Here is a 20793-nt window from a genome sequence, read left to right on the forward strand (position 1 = left end):
ATTGTCTGAGTAAATCTACTCTTAGAGGAAGAGTTCTTGGTATATCTATTGTCCATTCCAGTACCTCTGTGAACCAACTTTGGGCCGGCCAAAACAGAGCTATTAGGTCCATCCTCGTTCCTTGGCTCTCCCTGAATTTCTTCATAACTTTCCCCAGTACTTTGAATGGAGGAAAAGCGTAAACGTCTAGGTTTGTCCAATCCATCAGAAAGGCGTCCACCGCCACTGCTTCCTGATCTGGAACCGGAGAGCAATAGGTTGGTAGTCTTTTTGTTTTGGCTGTCGCAAAAAGATCTACTACCGGACGGCCCGGCACAATTTCACAGGCTCTGACATACCTCCAGGTGCAACGTCCACTCTGTCGGAAGAAGTTGTCCCCTTCTGCTCACAGGTCCCGCTCTCACATTTCATTCTCCCCCTGGATGAACCTGGTGAGCAGAACAACGTTTTCCTCTTCCGCCCAAAGTAAAACTTCCTTTGCCACCATGTAGAGGGGAAAAGAATGAGTCCTCCCCCTTGGTTTGCGGATGTATGCCGAGAGCCGTGGTGTTGTCCGAGTTGATCTGCACTGTCTTGTCGCGTACCAACTCGCTGAAGTGCTTCAAGGCCAAGAAAATCGCCATCAGTTCCTTCCTGTTTATGTGCCAACTTGCTTCTTCCTCGTTCCAAAGACCCGACACCTCTTGAGGGCCTAATGTCGCTCCCCAACCTGCGTCCGACGCGTTCGGAAAATACAAGATGAGGTTTTGGGGCTCTTCTGTTGGAGCGACATCCCTTCTGCTAACCTGCCTGGGGTTAGCCACCAATTTAATTCTTCCTTCACTTTGGCAGGAATTAGAAACTGGAAGGAATCCGGTTGCGATTTTCTTGGCCATGATTCTTTCAGGAAAAACTGTAGAGGTCTCATGTGCAGTCTTCCTAGAGAAATGAACCTCTCTAGCGAAGAGTGTGTGCCCAGTAGATTCATCCACTCTCTTGCTGAGCATCGGTCTTTCTCTAGAAAGTCCTGCACCTTCCGAATGCATAGGGCTTGCCTTTCGGGGGACGGAAAAACCCGAAAAGTCGCTGACGATATCTGAATCCCCAAATAAACTATCTGTTGCTTGGGATTCAACTGAGACTTTCCCAGGTTTACCACAAAACCTAGTTCTTTTGCTAAATCCTGCTTCCTGGATGAATCGGAATATGAAAGTATGCGTCTTGTAAGTCCAGGGTAACCATCCAGTCCCCTGGACGTACCGCTGCCAGTACTGAATCGTTCGTCTCCATAGTGAATTTGGTCTTTTCCACGAAAACATTCAGTTGACTTACGTCCAGAACTGGCCTCCAACCTCCTGAGGACTTCGCAACCAGGAACAACCGGTTGTAGAATCCCGGAGATTCGTGATCCAGAACAGGTTCTATGGCCCCTTTCTCTAGCATGGAAGAGACTTGCTCCCACAGTGCCATTTTCTTCACTAAATCGTTGTAATTTGCCCCTAGGGCTCTCAGAGATGTTGCGAGAGGAGGTCTCTTTAAGAAAGGAATTTTGTACCCTTCCCGAGCTACGTTGATGGCCCAGGGATCTGCCTTCATGTTCTGCCAAACTTCCCAAAATTCTTGAAGTCTGGCTCCTACTGCTGTCTGGAGGACTGAGTTCTCATTGTTTAGAGGTGGTCTTGGCTCCTCTTTTCGCGGGTACTCTCTTGCCTCTAAAGGCGGGTCGAGCGAAAGTTCTGCCTCGAAAGGGCTGTTGCGAAGGTCTTGATTCCTTCGGAGTTTTCTTCACCAACTTGGATGGTAAAAACTTCCTTACTGACGAAGAGAGATCTTGAGTGGCCTTCTGAGAAAGAGCCAGCGCTATATCCTTAATAACCTCTGACGGAAACAGTTGGTTTGAAAGGGGAGAGAACATCAACTCTGATTTCTGAGAGTTGGAAACACCTTTCGAAGCGAATGAGCACAAAAGCAACCTCTTCTTCAAAACTCCTGCTGTGAACAATGAAGCCAGTTCATTCGCTCCATCTCTCAGAGCCTTGTCCATGCAGGACATAATGCTCTTAGCCACTTCCGTATCCTGAGAATTCTCGTCTTCTAAGGAATTCGCCAACGCTCCCAATGACCAATCTAGAAAATTGAAGACTTCGAAAGTCCTAAAAATTCCTTTAAAAAGATGGTCAAACTCGGACGAAGTCCACCAGACCTTGGCAGACTGCAACGCCTGTCTGCGCGAGCTGTCCACTATACTGGAGAAGTCCCCCTCGGAGGAGGCAGGTACTCCCAGCCAAGACTTTCTCCAGTAGCGTACCACACTCCCGACTTCGATGCTAACTTGGCTGAGGGAAAAGCGAAAGAGGATTTCCCCGCTTCTTTCTTGTCCTTCAGCCAGTTATTCACTCGTTGAAGAGCCTTCTTAGCTGAAATCGACAGAGTCATCTTGATAAATGAGGACTTCTTTGGAGTCTTAGTCTTGGAAAACTGAGACAGGGGAGATAAAGGCGCCGTAGGTTGGAATTCCCCTTCGAAAATAGAAAGAAGACGTGAAGTGAGGATCTTGTAATCCGAAGACGGTTCCACATTCTTCTCCTCAACAAAGTCCAATTCTTCTTCTGCTGAAGAAATGTCTTGCAGATCACTATCGTTCTGACGCTTTGTTGACAGATTAACGTCCTGCCGCCTGCGTCCTGCCCCCAACGAAGTATCGGCGTCCTGCCGTCTGCGTTCTGCAACCAACGAAGTATCGATGTCCTGCGTCCTGCGTCCATCGTAGACACATCTGCTTCCTGCCGCCTGCGTCCTGCGTCCACAAGTGGTTCCGTGTCCTGACGTTTGCGTCCTGTTTCTTCAGAAACGATCTTCTTCTTCCTGCGTCCTGAAACACTACGCGATCACCCGTCCTTGTAGAGCCAGTGCGTCCTAAATCCTCGGCGAGCGAACACTTGTCTTCCGTCTTCTTGGAAGACTTAACGGGAAGGAAATCGTCCTTACGCCTGGCAGGTCCTTGCAAAGGAGCATCCCATGAACTAACGAGAACTGCAAGCTTAGACTGCATTTCCCTTAAGAAATCCTTAGTACTATCATCCTGATGGACAGCCGTAGAAGGAGGAGGAAGACGAGAAGGACTAGGACGTAAAGGAGAGCGATCTTGAACTCTAACCGAAGGAGAGAGAAGAGGAGAAGACAAGCAAGAGGACGGGGGAGAGTCTCTTGTCGAAATCCAGGAACGTACGGGCCGTACCGAGTCCTCTTTCGAACGAACAATCTTCTTCCTCTTGATCGGAACCATGTCCCCGTCGTCTGAGGAGGACATAACCTCCGGGCTACTCCAAGCCTCACGATCTTGAGAACGTCTATCCTGAGTGGTCGATGTCCTTAAAGTTCTCTTGAGGGGGCGAGACACTACCGAATACCGATGTTCCCGCTCTGATGTCGAACCATCCGAGGACGCACACTTCCCAGTTACGCCTTTTCTGCGGCGAACTGCAACAGCCTGGGATCTTACAACAGGACTGTTCGAAGGGACGCCTGACCGTGACAAAACCTCTCTCGCCTCCCTTTGACTGTCAACATGCCTTCTCCCTTGGGTCTGGGAGCTTGACAGAGGTCTAGGTCTAGGAGCACGAGAGAGACGATCAGACACTACACTTTCACTGACATCAAAAGCAATGACTTTATCCGTAATGCGCTGTATTTGGTCACCCATGGACGCAAGGGCAGCGAACACCTTAACAATCTGTGTATCATTCGCCTCCTGCGATACAGCAGCGGGCGCAGAAGATACCTGGGGAGAAGGAACTACCAACTCTACGTTAGAAGGAGCTGGAGAGGAAACACATTCACTCCTTTTACTGGAAGTATTCGACCTCTCACTACAAGAAACAGATTTCCTCACTCGATCTTTCTCAAGCCTTTCAACATATTTCATAAATATCTTCCACTCCTTCTCTGACAAATTCTCACACCTCTCACTACAAGAAACAGATTTCCTCACTCGATCTTTCTCAAGCCTTTCAACATATTTCATAAATATCTTCCACTCCTTCTCTGACAAATTCTCACACCTCTCACTACAAGAAACAGATTTCCTCACTCGATCTTTCTCAAGCCTTTCAACATATTTCATAAATATCTTCCACTCCTTCTCTCACTCAACACACCTACTCTCCCAAGTACACACATTCTCTCTACACTTCTTGCAAATAGTATGAGGGTCGACCGAAGCCTTCGGCAACCTTACCTTACACCCCTCTTTCACACAAACTCTAAACATACTACCAGTGTCAGACATATTTAAAGAACAATCCAAAGCGAATGCCAAGCTAAGGTTTCCAAGTACGATACCAAAAATCCATGAAAAGTCAGCAACGAGAATGAAAATCCTAGCAGGGAACCACCAACAATGTTGCCGGTTCGGCTGGCAGAGAAAATCTGGCCCAAGTGGGAACAGTTCCTGGCGCTAGCGCCACGGTAACGGGGTGGTGGTTGCCTGAACTACTAATAAGTTACTAGCGTTTGCCGCGAGATTTGAAAATTTCTGCCAGGTGGAACAGAGAATATAGCTATATATATACCTGCCAGGTAAGTGTCATACATTAAAACCAGAGATTTTGTAACACACTTTAGTTGCATTCCCATGACTTTCACGATATAGTTTAAAGTACAGTAAACTGTTTAGTATAAACACCAGAGATGAATGAATATAGTACAATGTTTACCACAAATAACATCTGATAGTAATACCATCCAGTGAAAAGCATCAGAACGCTCACCTTCAAGTCGGCAATAGTAAGACCTCGGTCAAACCGCTTCTCAGCCATGAACGAGTTGATGTTGCTGGTGATGCGGACGTTGACCAGCGGGGCCGTGATAATCTGAATTTGTTCTCCCATCTTGGATGACGGCGATCTGAAAAACAAAAAAAAAACTGTATCGATTCCAACAATAACAAAACCTTGGAACTAAGTGGACGATCAAGACCTTACCAAAGGCTTTGATAGAACTGTATTTATGAATAAATCTAATGTTACATAGTACTCATGCTTATTTAAGTACAGTATGATATAAAACCAATACAGGTAGTCCCCAATTATCGGCAGACTCGGTTAATGGCAAACTGGTTTAACAAGGCTTGCCTAGCGCTATAAAATCGGTGATTTATGGTGCCATAACGTGCTGAGCTTTGGTTATTGGTGCCATAAGAACCCTTATGGCATCAATAACTGGTTATCAGCGCCATAAGCCACATTATGCGCTTTTGCATTTGGGTGCCACTGTAAATAAGCCATCACGGGGCCAAAGAAAGTTCCAAGTGCCAGAAAAAGGGCGAGAAACACTATAGATTTTAAGAAAGGACTCATAGTAAAATGTTGGAGGCAATAATATGTGAATAGGCAAGGATTTCCATGCTGATCTCAGTAAAAAAATGTCTACAAGAAGTGCTGCTGATAGTAAATTTAAGGCCACCAGAGGCTGGAGGGAAAAATTCAAAAAGCGAACGGGCATATATAATGTGCCTACTTCAGTAATTAAGGACATGTTTGCAATGTGGAGTCATGTAAAAAAAATTTTGTGACAAGGGTCCAGTGACACTCAAGCTGGTCATAGTGGCAGTGAAAAAACAAAGAGGGGAACTAATCCCAGATAGGTCTTTGATATCGGAAGTCCTTCTGGAGGGTGACTACCCTCCCAAACAATAACCTCTCGCTTCCTCTCCATCTTCCTTACCCTAAGCAAGTCTTCCATAAAGGCAAGTGATGTTAAATGTGTACTTATCCATTTCATTAGTAAGTTATATCTATTTTTCATTGTTTTCTGATATTTATTTTTCATTTTCTGTATGTAGAACTGTCTTTATTCTCTATAAAAAGTATATTTTGTTAATATTTCTGGGTGTCAGGAAGGCATTAATGGAATTTACATTATTCCTTGTGGGAATTATTGTTTCAGATTTACCATTATTTCTGTAACTGGTTCCTAAAACAGCCATCACTAAGTGAAGTTCTTGAATTAAAACAGTTCAACTTTTCACCCATAGCAGAACCTAATCGGTTACTAACCATAACACAAACACCTACTACCCTGTACTACAAGACAGATCAGCCATCCACAAAACATCCTTACTCAGAGAGGCCTGCTCTTGCTAATGTATGAATTTCCATCCTCACCACCCAACTGTTGAAGGGTCCTCAATGCTTATGTAGCAAATGATTTGCGAAAATATGACAATTTGTCCAAAATTGCATTTTTCCTAACTATACAAACCTGAGGTCCTTTTACAATAGGAAGGTACTAGCGGCAGCTGGATAGGTCGTAAGCTTTCGAACAAGGGGTTCGGTAGTTAACTGCTTGTCCGACAGGCGCGCGCGCGCGACTGGGAGGTAAACAAATCACTTTTGCTTTTGGCCCAAGCAAAAACTGCAGAGTGAGGGGTGGCATGAGGTGGGACTATGTGTAAAAGGACCTCAGGTTTGTATAGTTAGGAAAAATGCAATTTTGGACAAATTGTCATTTGTTCCGACACGGCATACAAACCTTCGGTCCTTTTACAATAGGAAGACTCACTTCTTGGTGGGAGGAATCTGAGTCTTTTGTGAACAGACTGGTGTTCGCCCAACCTTGGAATGCCTCCCTGGTCGTAAGAGCGAGGGAGGGATCCAAGCCTCTGTCCGATTGATCGGGGTGTGCACCGCAGGATCAATGGTCAGACCTCTGGACCAAGTACTAAGAGAGAGGCAAGCGTATCTCTTGTACCAGCAAACAAGAACAAGTTCCTATTTGCAAGAGGCAACATAAAGTTATGGTTTGTCTCTTGTTGGCATCCACTTCCCCCCCTTGTAGGAGGAAGTGGTGGATATTCGCTCCCATCCCTAGTGAAAGGGATAGGATGGGGCTCTGTCAAGTAGCTCACAGCATCTCGTCCTTATCCAGCAAGGTGATGACCGTATCCCTCTACCCACAGGTAGAGGGGGAGAAAAAGATAGGAAGAGAAGCCAGTCACTTTCTCATTCACTTATCTATTCTTACAGTCACACCAGGACTCGATGCTGTTCAGCCTGCTAGGGTCTGGGTTAGCTACACAACGTGTTGAGCAGCCACCACGGGGTCCCAAGGAAAACGATCCAAGGACCTGTGGGCAATATCCAAAAGGTAGAAGGAGGTGCCAGTGGTCTGGTTGTACCAGACCCCCTCCCTTCAGTACCCTGCGCCACGGAGAAGTTCTGTGTAACTCGAGGGAGTGTACTTCCAGGTCATCTTGGTGCTGACGAAGAGTCTTCAACACTCAGCCTGGGATGTCGAGTTTCTTCAGAAAGCGTGGTCGCGCTTTCACAGGACAAAGCAGCATCTCCTTCGCATCGAAGGCGGTGAAGTCCATTAGGGAGGGGATTGTGAAGGACTCTAACCGATCGTCAGGAACCGAAGGGTTCTGAGTCTTCGCTACGAAGTCGGTACGAAATCGAGCGTCACGAATCCCCATCCCCTGGATGCTTGACTTCGCAGGAAAGTCATGCAATTACCTCAGAGGAAAAGAAGGGAAGTGGTCGTATGACCTATCCCTCTTCTCGACTTCGTGTGTCCTGTACCCATACTGGTCTATTTTTTACTTGTTTTTCTATCCGTCGCAGCGAAGTGTCTCACATTCTCCTATCCCCATGCAGTGAAGTTCTTCTCGGTAGTGGATAGGACACCGACACTCAATGGTGGGTGTCGATGGTATGGCTACTGTGACAAGCTATTAAAACGAAGTAATGATTGCTTTGTAACAACCGAACTAAGTCAACAGCGTAGTTCGTAACTGACTCGGGCGCTCTGACAGCTGCCGACTGACTGCGTTTGGAAGGAGGCAAGTTGTCCAAGCATCCGAGCAAGTCACGTGACCTTTTCGGGCCTTAAAAGGGTTATGCCAAGAGACTAAACAAATAATTTGTTCGTCACCAATGCCAGAAGGCTAGGTGATGATTCTCTTAAGGCATGTGCCCAACAGGCGAAAGTCAATTGCCTTCTAGAGACCGAGGTCCCTCATGGCAAGATATCTCATAGTATAGTTGATTCTCAGCTAAGGAGAAACAACACTATGTGTCGTTGAAGACGAAGGTGTACAGAAAAAGCAACCTACGTCTTCACAGCTGAACCGAGAGAAGGATTCTCAAGATTCTGAACCTGTGCTACAAAGACTGAACGCTAACCGCTATTCATTGCTGTCCGGTGAGGATCGTAGTTGCAATAAAAGCGGAGCGCTTTTCAGTAATGAAGAGACAGGGAATACTGCCTGAAGAACTGCTTTCTCATGGGCTGAACATTTGGAAGTAGAGCTGTCAGGTCGGAGAGTAGGCGATGTCTTCTGACACATCTGTTAATTCGGGGCGAGCAATGAATAATTGCACACCTACGAATACGAGATATGAAGACAAACTCAGATGTCTGCAAAAATCATTCGCATTATCGCGGTGCGATGCAGCGGGAGACTAGTACGACTTCTGTTACCGTGCGGTAAACAGAAAGATGAAAGAGTCGAAGAGATATCTCTGTTGAAAATTCTCGCAATGTCGAAGGCGATGAAATCGAGCGTCACAGCAGTAGATGGTCCTTCATTATTGCTAGAATCCCCGTTAATCAGAGACCTAAGTCCATGATTGTTGGGCAGAGATACGGTTCGGTAGTCAATCAAACCAGGGGAGAGAGAGACGTAACCGACCGTGCATCTCCGAGACCTAGCTGATACTGAGCCGCTATCAGGCAGTCAATACGCAGTAGCTCTCGGTGACTCGTCATCCTGAGTTTGCCAGGTATCCATTATTCCACGAAGGAATGCGTTCGGCTAGAACCATCGAGCATAAAGAATACGCTCGAGCAATTATATTTAAACGAAACGGATTTCGGTAAATACAAAAGCTGATTTGGTGTTGTCATGACAATACCAAGTATCTAAAATCGAAACTGATAACTGCTGGGAGGTTGCAGGCAACCCCGAGTTGCAGTTCAATTAAGATACAATTCGTCTCGGTCACAAACCGTAGAGTTAACTACGGTATGCGCCTACCCCCCGGACAATTCAACTGTTAAAAGAATCATGTCGCGAGGGTAATATACGTAGTATATTTGTAGGTTCTGTACCACGACCTCCATCCTAAATTCTTTCCTCTCGAGGAATGAGAATAAGGATTGGGAGATTCGACGGCCCTTCGTTCTCTAGTCAAGAGAGTGAAGGAGAAGTCTTTTCCCAAAGGAAAGCTTCAATGGTGAACAGAATACCGAAGACGATAGTTCACGCCAAACTGGAAGTTCTCGTCCGTTCCTCCTCTACTCCAGGTTTAATCGCCTACTGTGGAGATACTCTTCTTTCAGCAGTCTTCTTCCAAAAATGCTAGAAATTACAGGAATTCGAGCATAAGCGAGGTTCCCGATTATCGTGTAACAATTATCGGGGGATTCTCGCTCACTTTGGACCGTGGTCTCGCCTAAGTGTTTGGAGATCGTAAAAAACTCGAACACTCTGAGTGCGCTAGAAATTCCGTAGAATTCTAAGCACTCTGCGAAACCCCCCACCGAATTCGTCAAACGATATCGGCTGGTGGACCTCTCGATTCCCGTAGAAATCGAGAAAGGGGCAGGATCCCTCCTCAACGACCGGGGCTTACGTCAGGTAGGACCCGAAGGTCCCCCCGGTAGCGCAGCCCCTAACGTGGGATCTTACAGAGAAATCTCTGTAGGATCCCTCCCTTTCCCTCGTAGCCGTAAGGAGAGAGGGAATGGGGGAGGAATTGGATACTGGCTCGCCTTCCCAGCGGAACTAGCAGTTGGAGAAGAAAAGGAGCAGCCATCGCCTTACGGCGATGGCCTCTCAGAGTCTGGGAAAACCTATCGTCAGGAGAAAACGTTTTCCCGAGGAGGGTTACGAACTCATACTGTAGGTAAGGGTCTGCCGCCACTGTGAACGTCGTCTGGGTGGGGCTGATCGACACCTGACAGGAGAGAGCCGATACCGTCCTCCGACTCATTCCAGTCCTCGTCGAGGTCGAAAACCTCTCAGGAGGACCGAAGGGGTATTCAAATACGGTTGTCCGAAGACACGTAGAAACGCCTCTGTCGCAGTAGAGGAGGTGAAGTAGCTTGTTCGACCGGCCAGAACTGAGAGAGCCTTCTTGTCCGGAGACGAGAGACTACCTGTTTCAACACAGTCGGCAAGCTCCGATCGCGGCAGACCCACCGTCGGTTTGGGTTCCCTCTCGGGCCCCAAAACGACTCGAGCCGAGACGTGGCTCTGCTGGTGGGAGCGGCGATCCTTCCCCGAGGTCGTTGTGCTGACGAATCAGCGCCATAACCTCGGCAAAGTTCCTCTGGATCTCGGAAGTCACAGCATCTTGCGGAGTAGGACCGTTAAGCCCTTCGAGCAAGAGCATATTCCGAGAACCTTCCTCCTAAGAAGGGGGAACAGCGACAGCCCTCTCGGTCTTCTCCATCCACTTGCGCATACGTCCTGGCCGGTCCAAGAACCGTGCCTGGCACGTAGGGCGTCGTGGTGGGATCATGAGGGGCGCACCCCTCACGATCACTCCTCAATACCTCGCTCCTCCCGGTGTAACCCGAGGTGGTTGAAGGTACGGAGAGGCGACAACCTGACGCTCCCTCCTCGCTCGCTGGCAGAACCAGCAGGCTTGGAGGGCTGCAGGCAATCGTCAACCCGCGGTGGCGATCGAGCTGCAGGCCTGGTCGAACCGTCTCGCTGTGGAGAACGGCTGGACTGAGCACAGCGGCCCCGATCTCGAGTGTCAGAAGAGCTGGTGCTGGATTGCCGTATCCGATCGCTCTCTGTGAGAGCGACGGTCAGGCGACCTGCAGGCTCCACTGTCACAGTGAGGACCGGTGCTTGTCCTCACGGCACGTCACATCGCCGGTTCCAGCCGTGGCTGGCACCGGCGAACGGGGGGACATCTTCCCAGCCTCAGCCCGTGGCCGGTCGTGGACTGTCACGTCCCCGGGTAGCCAGCTGGTCGCCGCGAGAGCTGGTCTGGTGAGAGTCGCGTGAGCGGCTGTCACCAGTCTTCCGCCCCGTGCCGTGAACCTGACGCTGAGCGGACTCAGAGGTCTGGTTCCTGGCTGCACGGTCGCTGGTAGGCGACCGTACACTCGGTACCTCCCGCGAACGAGAGGCCGAGACGGACCCTGATGCAGTGGCAGAACCACTGACACCAGGCGAGGAAGTACCGGTGTTAGCCGGTACCCCTCTGGTCCCCGTAGTCTTCTTCCTTGCGGAAGAAGAGACGGGCCCCGCTCCCGAAGGAGCAGGAGGACCAGCGGAAGGAACCCTCCCGTCCCACCGAGGTGAGACGGGTCCCGAGAAGCTTTCTCCCGAGGGAGACTTCTTAGGAGGGAGGAGGCAACCTTCTTCTTCCTCGGCTGTGAAGCCTTAGAAGTCGAAGGGGAAGAGGCGGCAGCCGACGACGATGAAGAAGATGAAGACGACGACGACGACACCCTCCTCTTCTTCGTCAGCTTCCTCAGGACAGACGTAAGATCTGCTATCCAGGGCGGAGCCGGGGCTGCTGTAGCCGAAGCCACAGGGCCCGGACACACCTGTACAGACAGACCAAAGTCTGGGGTAGTACCACCACGAACAGGGACGACGTCAGCAGGTATGGGCATCTCAGGAACAGCAGGCACAGCCAGCACAGCATCGGCAGGGACAGCCAGCGCAGCAACGGCAGGGACAGTCAGCACAGAATCGGCAGGTACGGCAGGCAGCACCGGAAACACAGGAGGTGAAGCAGCAGCCAGCAACATCCTGGTACCGGCGGCAGGTCCAGGGGCGAGCTCTAGGGCAGCGGAAGTGTGGTCGCGGCAGCGCGGCAACCACGAGCGGCGGCGGCACGCCCCCCTCTCGGTACGGCGAACGGCACTTCCCACGCGGTACTGTAGGCAAGATACTGTTTTACCCTACGTGAGGCGAGTACACCTGGTGAGGAGGTGGACGTCGTCACCTGGAGCGTGGTCACCACTCCATGGGTGACCGCAGCAGGCCCCGACATAGAACCGCCGCCCCTGGACACTAGGCACGCCCTGCAAATCGAAGGACGCCCATACCTCACCAAGGTCCACCCTCGTGGCAATAGCACCTGCGGAAATAACAGTAGTAGTGATTAGTGGGGGGGAGGAAGTCCCCTCCCCTCGCGCGGGGGGGTGAGCCCCCACACCGAACGAGCGGAAGACCCCAATACAATTGTACATCGGGCACCGAGCGGCCCCTCCCCCCCCGCGCTCGACGGATCGGGCGAGGAGGAGAACCCAGATAACCTCCCAACCCCCCGAAGGGAAAGGGCCATCTGGTGGGAGCGTACGGGGAGAGGGGGGGGGGGGGGGGGGGGGAGAGAGGGATTCTCGTTCCCACACCCCCGCACAGCACCCATGTACCCAACAATAATAATAATAAGAGCCCGAGAGCAATCGTGCCCTCGGCACCGGAATGCAAGGGCATAAGGATCAATCCCTGACTGAGCGGAACTTTAACCAAAATAAATATTGATGCAATCAATAATAAAAGGAATAACATGAAAAAGAAATCTTGCATTACGATTCACTTCACAATGAATAGTGCTCGATCGAGCGCATTTGCGCCCTCGGTACCGAGCGCAAGGGTAAAAGGAAAAGGATCCATTCCCGATTATGAACGGAAACCTTGATCCATAATGAATTGATGCAATCAAAATATATATGAAAAATGAAAAAGAATACTGCGCTTGCGATTTCACTTCATACAAAATAAAAAGGGGAAGGATCAATTCCCGGGAAATAGCGGAAACATTGATCCAAGTAAAATAATGCAATCTCATAAAATATGAAAATGAAAAAGAACTGCACTTGCGATTTCACTTCATTCAAATAAAAGGGGAAAGGATCAATTTCCGGGTAAGAGCGGAAATGATCCAAAATGAGTATTTGCTACAATCAAAATAAAATATATGAAATGAAAAAGAATACTGTACTTGCGATTGCCACTTCCATACAGAATAGTTTTCGTGCCGAGCGAATGCTATAAATGAAAAGGGTACTTACTTACGATTTTCATCTACACATTTTCAACCAAAATATAAGCTCGGAGCGAGCGCTCTCCCGCCCTCGGCAACGAGCATACACAATACGAGGATCATTTCTGGGAAAATGAATTCCCGCACTTACGCCCTTCAGTCCCGGCACTCGGGTAATCGGAGGGCGTGGAGAAACCAAGATCCTTTAATTCACAATTGAATTCGATGGAAATAAATATGAAAAGATTGTACTTACAATTCAGTTTCACTAGATAAATAGAAAAAAGAAAAACACAACCATGCGAAAGCAACGACGATGAAGCGGGCAGAGAGCGATGATACACGTCTACACGCCAGCAGGCCGAAAGCAAAAGTGATTGTTTACCTCCCAGTCGCGCGCAAGCGCGCCTGTCGGTACAAGCAGTTAACTACCGAACCCCTTGTTCGAAAGCTTACGACCTATCCAGCTGCCGCTAGTACCTTCCTATTGTAAAAGGACCGAAGGTTTGTATGCCGTGTCGGAACAACTAGTCTTGTAAAGCCTGTGTGTATACAAAAGGTTACTATGCTTATGCTAAGATGTTTCCTTCAGTTGGAGGCAGATTTAAACTAACCTAAAATGACAATTTGTCGAAATTGCATTTTTCCTAACTATACAAACCTGAGTCCTTTAACAATAGGAAGGTAACTAGCGGCAGCTGGGACGGTCGTAAGCTTCGAACAAGGGGAAGAACGGTAGTTAACTGCTTGTCCGATCGTGCGCGCGCCCGAGAGGTGAAGAATCACTTTTGCTTTAGGCCCATGCAAAAAGTTGCAGAGTGAGGGGTGGCATGAGGTGGGACTACAGTAATACCTTGGGTTACGAATTTAATCCGTTCCAGAACCTGCTTCGTAACCTAAAAAATTCGTAACCCAAATGGATTTTCCCATAAGAATGTTATAAAAGCAAATAATGCGTTCCACCCACCCGACCATGAATAACCATTTCAATTCATATTTTTTCCATTTATTTTTGTTCACTAAGGTTGAAAATCGTGTAGGAATTACATAAAATTATAAAATTGAAGAATGAAATTAAATATAAACACTAGATTTAATATGCATGCACAGTAAAAACCTGAACTTTACCTTTGGCGAGTGTGGCTGCTGGCTTGACGGAGACGGGAGGAGGGGAAGGGTGAGGAGGAGAGGGTTAGGGCTGGGGGGAAATCTCCCTCCGTGAACACTTCTGGAAGACTTTCTGGTTCTTTCTCTAGAGAGCACCGTTCACTACGATCACTAATTTTACGCTTACGCAACACTATGTTGTCTTTCACAATTTTGAAAAAATATTTTTCTATGAGCAAATTTTCTACATCGTCGAGAATATAAGGCCGTTGTTTCGTCAATACTGTTGACACCTTTTGATGCTTTACTGGCTTTAATTTCTTCCTTTTTCTTCAAAATAGTGCAGATCGTTGATTGCGACCGCTTGAAGAATGCTGCAATGTCTTTCACGCAATCGCCTTTATCATGCATTTGGATAATTTCCTTCTCCATTTCGACTGTAATCATCTCCTTCTTTCTTATGCTTTCCTTCTTGCTGCTTGCCTTCGTCATCTTGGGAGCCATTGTCTTTAGTATTTGGGTAATAGTAATGTATAAGCACTATTACGGACAAACACGTGCGCAAATCACTAAGCAAATTTGAGAGCGTATCACGGACAGATGTGTTCAATCTTACCGCCAGCGAGATATTGAAAGAGTTATGGTTTAAAAAGGGTCAAGGGATGCGTAGGAGGAAGTCACGTGACCCTCGTTAAGTTTTGGCCGAAAAATGCGTTTCGCAGATCCCACGCTCATCCGATGTAAACAAAGCAGGCGTTAAGTTTTGGCCGAAAAAAATGCGTTCGCAGATCCCACGCTCATCCGATGTAAACAAATCAGGCGGCCTCCCATGATGGAAATTCGCGCATTCGTATTCCAAGTGAAATTCGTATTCCAGAATGAGGTCGTCACTTCGTAAGTTAAAAAATTCGTATACTAATCGGTTCGTAACCAAAGTATTACTGTATATGTAAAGGACTCAGTTTGTATAGTTAGGAAAAATGCAATTTTCGACAAATTGTCATTTGTTCCGATACGTAATACAAACCCTCGGTCCTTTAACAATAGGAAGACTCACTTCTTGGTGGAGGAATCTGAGTCTTTTTTGGTGAACAGACTGGTGTTCGTCCAACCCTGGAGTGCCTCCCCCCCCTGGTCGTAAGAGCAAGGAGGGATCCAAACCTCTGTCCGATTGATCGGGGTGTGCACCGCAGGATCAATGGTCAGACCTCTGGGCCAAGTACTAAGAGAGAGGCAAGCGTATCTCTTCGTACCAGCAAGCAAGAACTTGTTCCTGTTTGCAAGAGACAATCATAAAATGATGGGTTTGTCTCAATTTGGCATCCACTTCCTCCCCCTTGTTGGAGGAAGTGGTGGATATTTACTCCTATCCCTACTGAAAGGGATAGGATGGTGCTCTATTGAGTAGCTCACCTGCATCTCGTCCTTACCCAGCAGGGTGACGACCGTGTCCCTCTACCCAAAGGTAGAGGGAAGAAAAAGATGGAAGAGGAGCCAGTCACACTCTCATTCCTCATCCATTCTTACGGTCACCACCAGGACTCGATGCTGTTCAGCCTGCGAGGGTCTGGGTTAACTACACAACGTGTTGAGCAACCACCACGGTTCCCAAGGAAAAAGATCCAAGGAACTGTGGGCAATATCCTGAAGGTAGAAGGAGGTGCATGCGGTCCGGTTGGACCAGGCGCCTGCCTTCATTACCTGCGCCACGGAGAAGTTCTTGCGGAACGCGAGAGAATGATGAAGAGGCGTCCACACTCATCCTGGTGTCGAGTTTCTTCAGACAGCATCCGTCGCACCTTCACAGGACAAAGCAGCATAGCCTTCGTATCGGAGGCGGTGAAGTCCATTAGGAGGGTATTGTGAAGGACTCGAACCAATCGTCAGTTACCGAAGGGTTCTGAGTCTTCGCTACGAAGATCGGTACGAAATCGAGCGTCACAAATCCCCATCCCTTTGTGCTTGACTTCTCAAGAGAAGTCATGCAGTTACCTAAGACGAAAAGAAGGGAATAGTCGTATGACCTATCCCTCTTCTCGACTTTGGTTATGTCAGTACTCATACTGACAAGCTATTAAGACGAAGTAATGATTGCTCTGGAACAACCGAACTAAGTCCACAGCATAGTTCGTAACTGACTCGGGCGCTCTGACAGCTGCCGACTGACTGGTTCGGAATCAGTAGAGGCAAGTTGTCAAGCATCCGGGTAAGTCACGTGACCTTCGCCCGTTTAAAGAGTTATGCTGAGAGACCAAACAAATAAAATATTTGTTAGTCACGATGCCGGACGGCGCGGCGATGATTCTCTTAATGCATAAGCTCAAAAGGCGAAAGTCAATTGCCTTCAAAAGACCGAGGTCCCTGATGGCAAGAAAATCTCATAGACGTTGAATCTCAGCTTAAGGAGAAACAACACTATGTGACGTTGAAGACGAAGGTAGGCAATGAATGCAACCTACGTCTTCCAGCTGAATCGAGAGAAGGAATCTCCAAGATTCTAAACCTGTGCTTACAAATGACTGAAAACGCTAACCGCCATTTCATTGCTGTCCGTTGTGCAATGAAAGCGGGGCGTTCTTCAGTAATGAAACACAGGGGAGAGCCGCTTGAAGAACTGCTTCTCATGGGCTGAACGTTTGGAGCAGAGCTGGCAGGTGTGGGAGTAGGCGATGTCTTTCATACATCTGCTAATCCGGGGGAGAACAATGAACAATTGTACACCTCCGAATACAAGATATTTTGAGGACAAACTCAGATTCCGCAAAAATCATTCGCATTATCGGGATACGATGCAGCAAGAGACTATTACAGAATTCTGTTACCGTGCGGTAAACAGAAAGATGAGAGTCGAATAGATATCTCTGTTTAAAATTCTCGCAATACCGAAGACGATGAATACTAGCGTTTCACAGCAGTAGATGGTCATTCATGTATGCGAGAATCCCCGTTAATCAGAGACTTAAGTCCGTGATTGTTGGGCAGAGATACGGTTGTTATTCAATCAAAGCAGGTGAGAAAGACATAAACAACCGTCTATCTCAAAGCGGCAGCTGATACTGAAATGCCTCGGGCAATTCAATACGCAGTAGCTGTCGCTGACTCGTCATTCTGAGTTGCCAAGTAATCCTTTCCACGAAGGAATGCGTTCGGCTAGAAACCACCGAGCATAAAAAGATATGCTCGAGCAATTATATTTAAGCGAAACGAATTTCGGTAAATATAAAAGCTTAAATGGTGTTGTTGTGACAACACCATAAGTATATAAAATTGAAACTGGAAACTCCTGGGAGGTTGCAGGCAACCCGGGTTGCAGTTCAATTAGAATACTTTTCGTCTAAGTCGCAATCCGTTGAATAACCAGGATATGCGCCTACCCTCGGACCATTCAACTGCTTAGCAGAATCATGTCGCTGAGGTTAATATACGTAGTATATTTGTAGGATTCTGAACAACGATCTCCATCCTAATTCTTTCCTTCAAGAAAACAAAATAAGGATTGGAGATCGACCACCTTCGTTCTCTATTAAAGAGAGTGAAGGAGAAGTCTTCCTCGAAGGAAAGCTTCAATGGTGAACAGAATACTAAGACGATAGTTCCAGCCAAAACTGGGATATTCCCGTCCGTTCTTCTCTATTCCAGGTTGGTCGCCTACTGTGAGATAGTCTTCTTTCAGCAGCAGTCTTCTTCCTAATGCTAGAAATTCCAGGAATTCGAGCATAGGCGAGGTTCCCGATTATCGTGTAACATATCGGGGATTCTCGTCTCGCTCACTTTGGACCGTGGTCTCGCCTAAGTGTTTGGAGATCGTAAGAACTCTAACACTCTGAATGCGCTAGAAATTCCGTAGAATTCTAAGCAGTCTGCGAAACCCCCACCGAATTCGTCAAACGATATCGGCTGGTGGTCCACTCTCGATTCCCGTAGAAATCGGAGAATGGGGCAGGATCCCTCCTCAACGACCGGGGCTTACGTCAGGTAGGACCCGAAGGTCCCCCCTGGTAGCGCAGTCCCCAACGTGGGATCCTACAGAGAAATCTCTGTAGGATCCTTTCCCTTTCCCTCGTAGCCGTAAGGAGAGAGGGAATGGGGGAGGAATTGGATACTCGCTCGCCTTCCCAGTGGAACTAGCAGTTGGAGAAGAGTAGGAGCAGCCATCGCCTTGCGGCGATGGCCTCTCAGAGTCTGGGAAAACGTATCGTCAGGAGAAAACGTTTTCCCGAGGAGGGATTACGAACTCTCACTGTAGGTAAGGGTTCTGCCGCCACTGTGAACGTCGTCTGGGTGGGGCTGATCGACACCCCTGACAGGAGAGAGCCATACCCGTCATCCGACTCATTCCAGTCCTCGTCGAGGTCGAACCTCTCAGGAGGACGAAGGAGTATTTAAATACGGTGTCCGAAGACACGTAGAAACGCCGCTGTCGCAGTAGAGGAGGTGGAAGTAGCTTGATCGACCGGCCAGAAACTGAGAGAGCCTTCTTGTCCGGAGACGAGAGACTCTGGTTCAAGACAGAATCGGCAAGCTCCGATCGCGGCATACCCACCGTCGGTTTGGGTTCCCTCTCGGGCCACCCCAAAACGACTCGAGCAGAGACATGGGCTCTGCTGGTGGGAGCGGCGATCCTTCCCCCGGTCGTTGTGCTGACGAATCAGTGCAATAACCTGGGTAAAGTTACTCTGAATCTCGGAAGTTACAGCGTCTTGAGGAGTAGGACCGTCCAGTCCCTCCAACAAGAGCAGCTCCCAGGACCCTCCTCCTTCAGAAGAAGGACCAGCAACAGATCCCTGACGGTTGCCTCCAATCACTTGCGCGTACGTCCTGGTTGGTCCTAAGACCAACCTGGCACGTGCGGCGTCGTGACGGGATCGTGAGCGGCGCAGCTCTCACGATCACTCCTATATACCTCGCTCTTCCTGGCGTATGCCGAGAAGTTGAAGGTATCGGAGAGACAGAACTGACGCTACCCCCCCCCTCTCCCCCTGACGGTCGCCTCCAATCACTTGCGCGTACGTCCTGGTTGGTCCTAAGACCATACATGGCACGTGCGGCGTCGTGACGGGATCGTGAGCGGCGCACCTCTCACGATCACTCCTAGCTACCTCGCTCTTCCCGGTGTAGCCCGAGGAAGTTGAAGGTAGTGGAGAGACAGACCTGACGCTCCCCCCCCCCCCCCCCCCCCCCCCCCCCCCCCCCCCCCCCCTCGCTGGCAGGACCAGCGTACGTGGGGGGCTGCAGCCGATCACCAACCCGCGGTGGGGATCGATCTGCAGGCCTGGCCGTGCCGCTCACCTGTGGCGAGCGGCTCGACTGAGCACGTCGACCCCGGTCCCGTGCGTCAGACGAGCTGCTGCTGGTCAACCCGTATCCGCCCGGTCCCTGTGGGAGCGGCGGTCAGGTGACCTGCAGAGCTCGCTTTCGCCGTGAGACCGGTGAGCGTCCTCGCGGCACATCAAACCGCTGGTACCAGAGCCGGCTGGGTACCGTCGGTCGAGGGGACCTGGGGGACCTCTTCCCAGCCTCAACCCGTGGCCGGTCAGAGACCGTCACGTCCACACGAGGTACCGGCTGGTCGCTGCGAGAGCGGCCGCTGGCCTGGCGAGAGTCACCTGAGCGGCTCTCGACAGTCTTCTGCTCCGTGCCTCGGTCATGACGCTGAGCGAACTCAGGCGTCTTAACTTTGGCTGCACGGTCACCCGAAGGAGATCGTACACTCGGAACTTCTCGCGGACGAGAAACCGAGCCGGTACCTGGCTTAGCAGCAGAGCTGCCAAGACCAGGCGAGGGTGTACCAGCGGTAGCCAGCACACCCTTGGTCCCCGTCTTCTTCTTCTTCTCAGAAGGGGAGACGGGCCCCGTTCCGAAGGAACAGGAGGACCAGCAGAAGAACCCCCCCGTCACACCGGAATGTGACGAGCCCTTCGAAGTTCCCGAAGGAGTCTTCTTATGGGGGAATAACAAAACCCGGTTACCAGCTGGTCGCTGCGAGAGCGGCCGCTGGCCTGGCGAGAGTCACCTGAGCGGTTCTCGCCAGCCTTCTGCTCCGTGCCGTGGTCTTGGCGCCGAGCGAACTCTGGCGCCGAAACTTTGGCTGCACGGTCTCCCGAGGGAGAGCGTACACTCGGGATCTCCCGCGAACGAGAGACCGAGCCGGAACAACCTGGCGTAGCGGCATCGCCGCTAGCACCAGGCGAGGAAGGAAGTACCAGAGCTAACCGATACCTCCTCTGGTCCCCGGTCTATCCTCTTCCTTACGGAAGGGGAGACAGGCCCCGCTCCCAAAGGAGCAGGAGGACCAGCAGAAGGACCCCCCGTCCCACCGAGGTGGGACGGGCCCTTAGAAGTTCCCGAAGGAGGACTTCTTAGGGGGGGGAGGCAGCCTTCTTCTTCTTCGGCTTATGGGCCTTAGAAGTCGAAGGGGAAAGACGCAGCAACAGACGAAGACGAAGATGACACCTTCCTCTTCTTCGTCAGCTCACGCAGGACAGTCGTCAGGTCCTCCATCCAGGCCGGAGTCGGGCCTATTTTTTTGCTGAAGCAACACGGCCCGATTGCACCTGTCCGGAAGGACCTGGGACTGGGGAAGACACACCATGGGCAGGACCAGCATGGACAGGCGCAGGAACCAGGAGCGACAGGAACAGCAACCAGCTCAGGAGCGGCAGGAACAGCGGCAGCGGTAAACACAGAA

At 49.7% G+C, this 20793-nt stretch overlaps 1 protein-coding gene across 1 annotated transcript in view; it reads right to left on the reverse strand.

Moving 5' to 3' along the window:
- The window catches only part of LOC135199370 (tubulin-folding cofactor B-like), a 53785-nt gene that overhangs the window by 13824 nt on the left and 19168 nt on the right, over positions 1-20793 (reverse strand). Inside the window, exon 2 of the mRNA XM_064227347.1 lies at positions 4749-4884. Coding sequence (XP_064083417.1) covers positions 4749-4868 — 120 coding nt within the window. The 5' untranslated portion in view covers positions 4869-4884. The remainder of the gene's footprint in view (positions 1-4748; positions 4885-20793) is intronic.

This window comes from Macrobrachium nipponense, chromosome 25 (genome assembly GCF_015104395.2).
Source record: "Macrobrachium nipponense isolate FS-2020 chromosome 25, ASM1510439v2, whole genome shotgun sequence".
NCBI lineage: Eukaryota > Metazoa > Arthropoda > Malacostraca > Decapoda > Palaemonidae > Macrobrachium > Macrobrachium nipponense.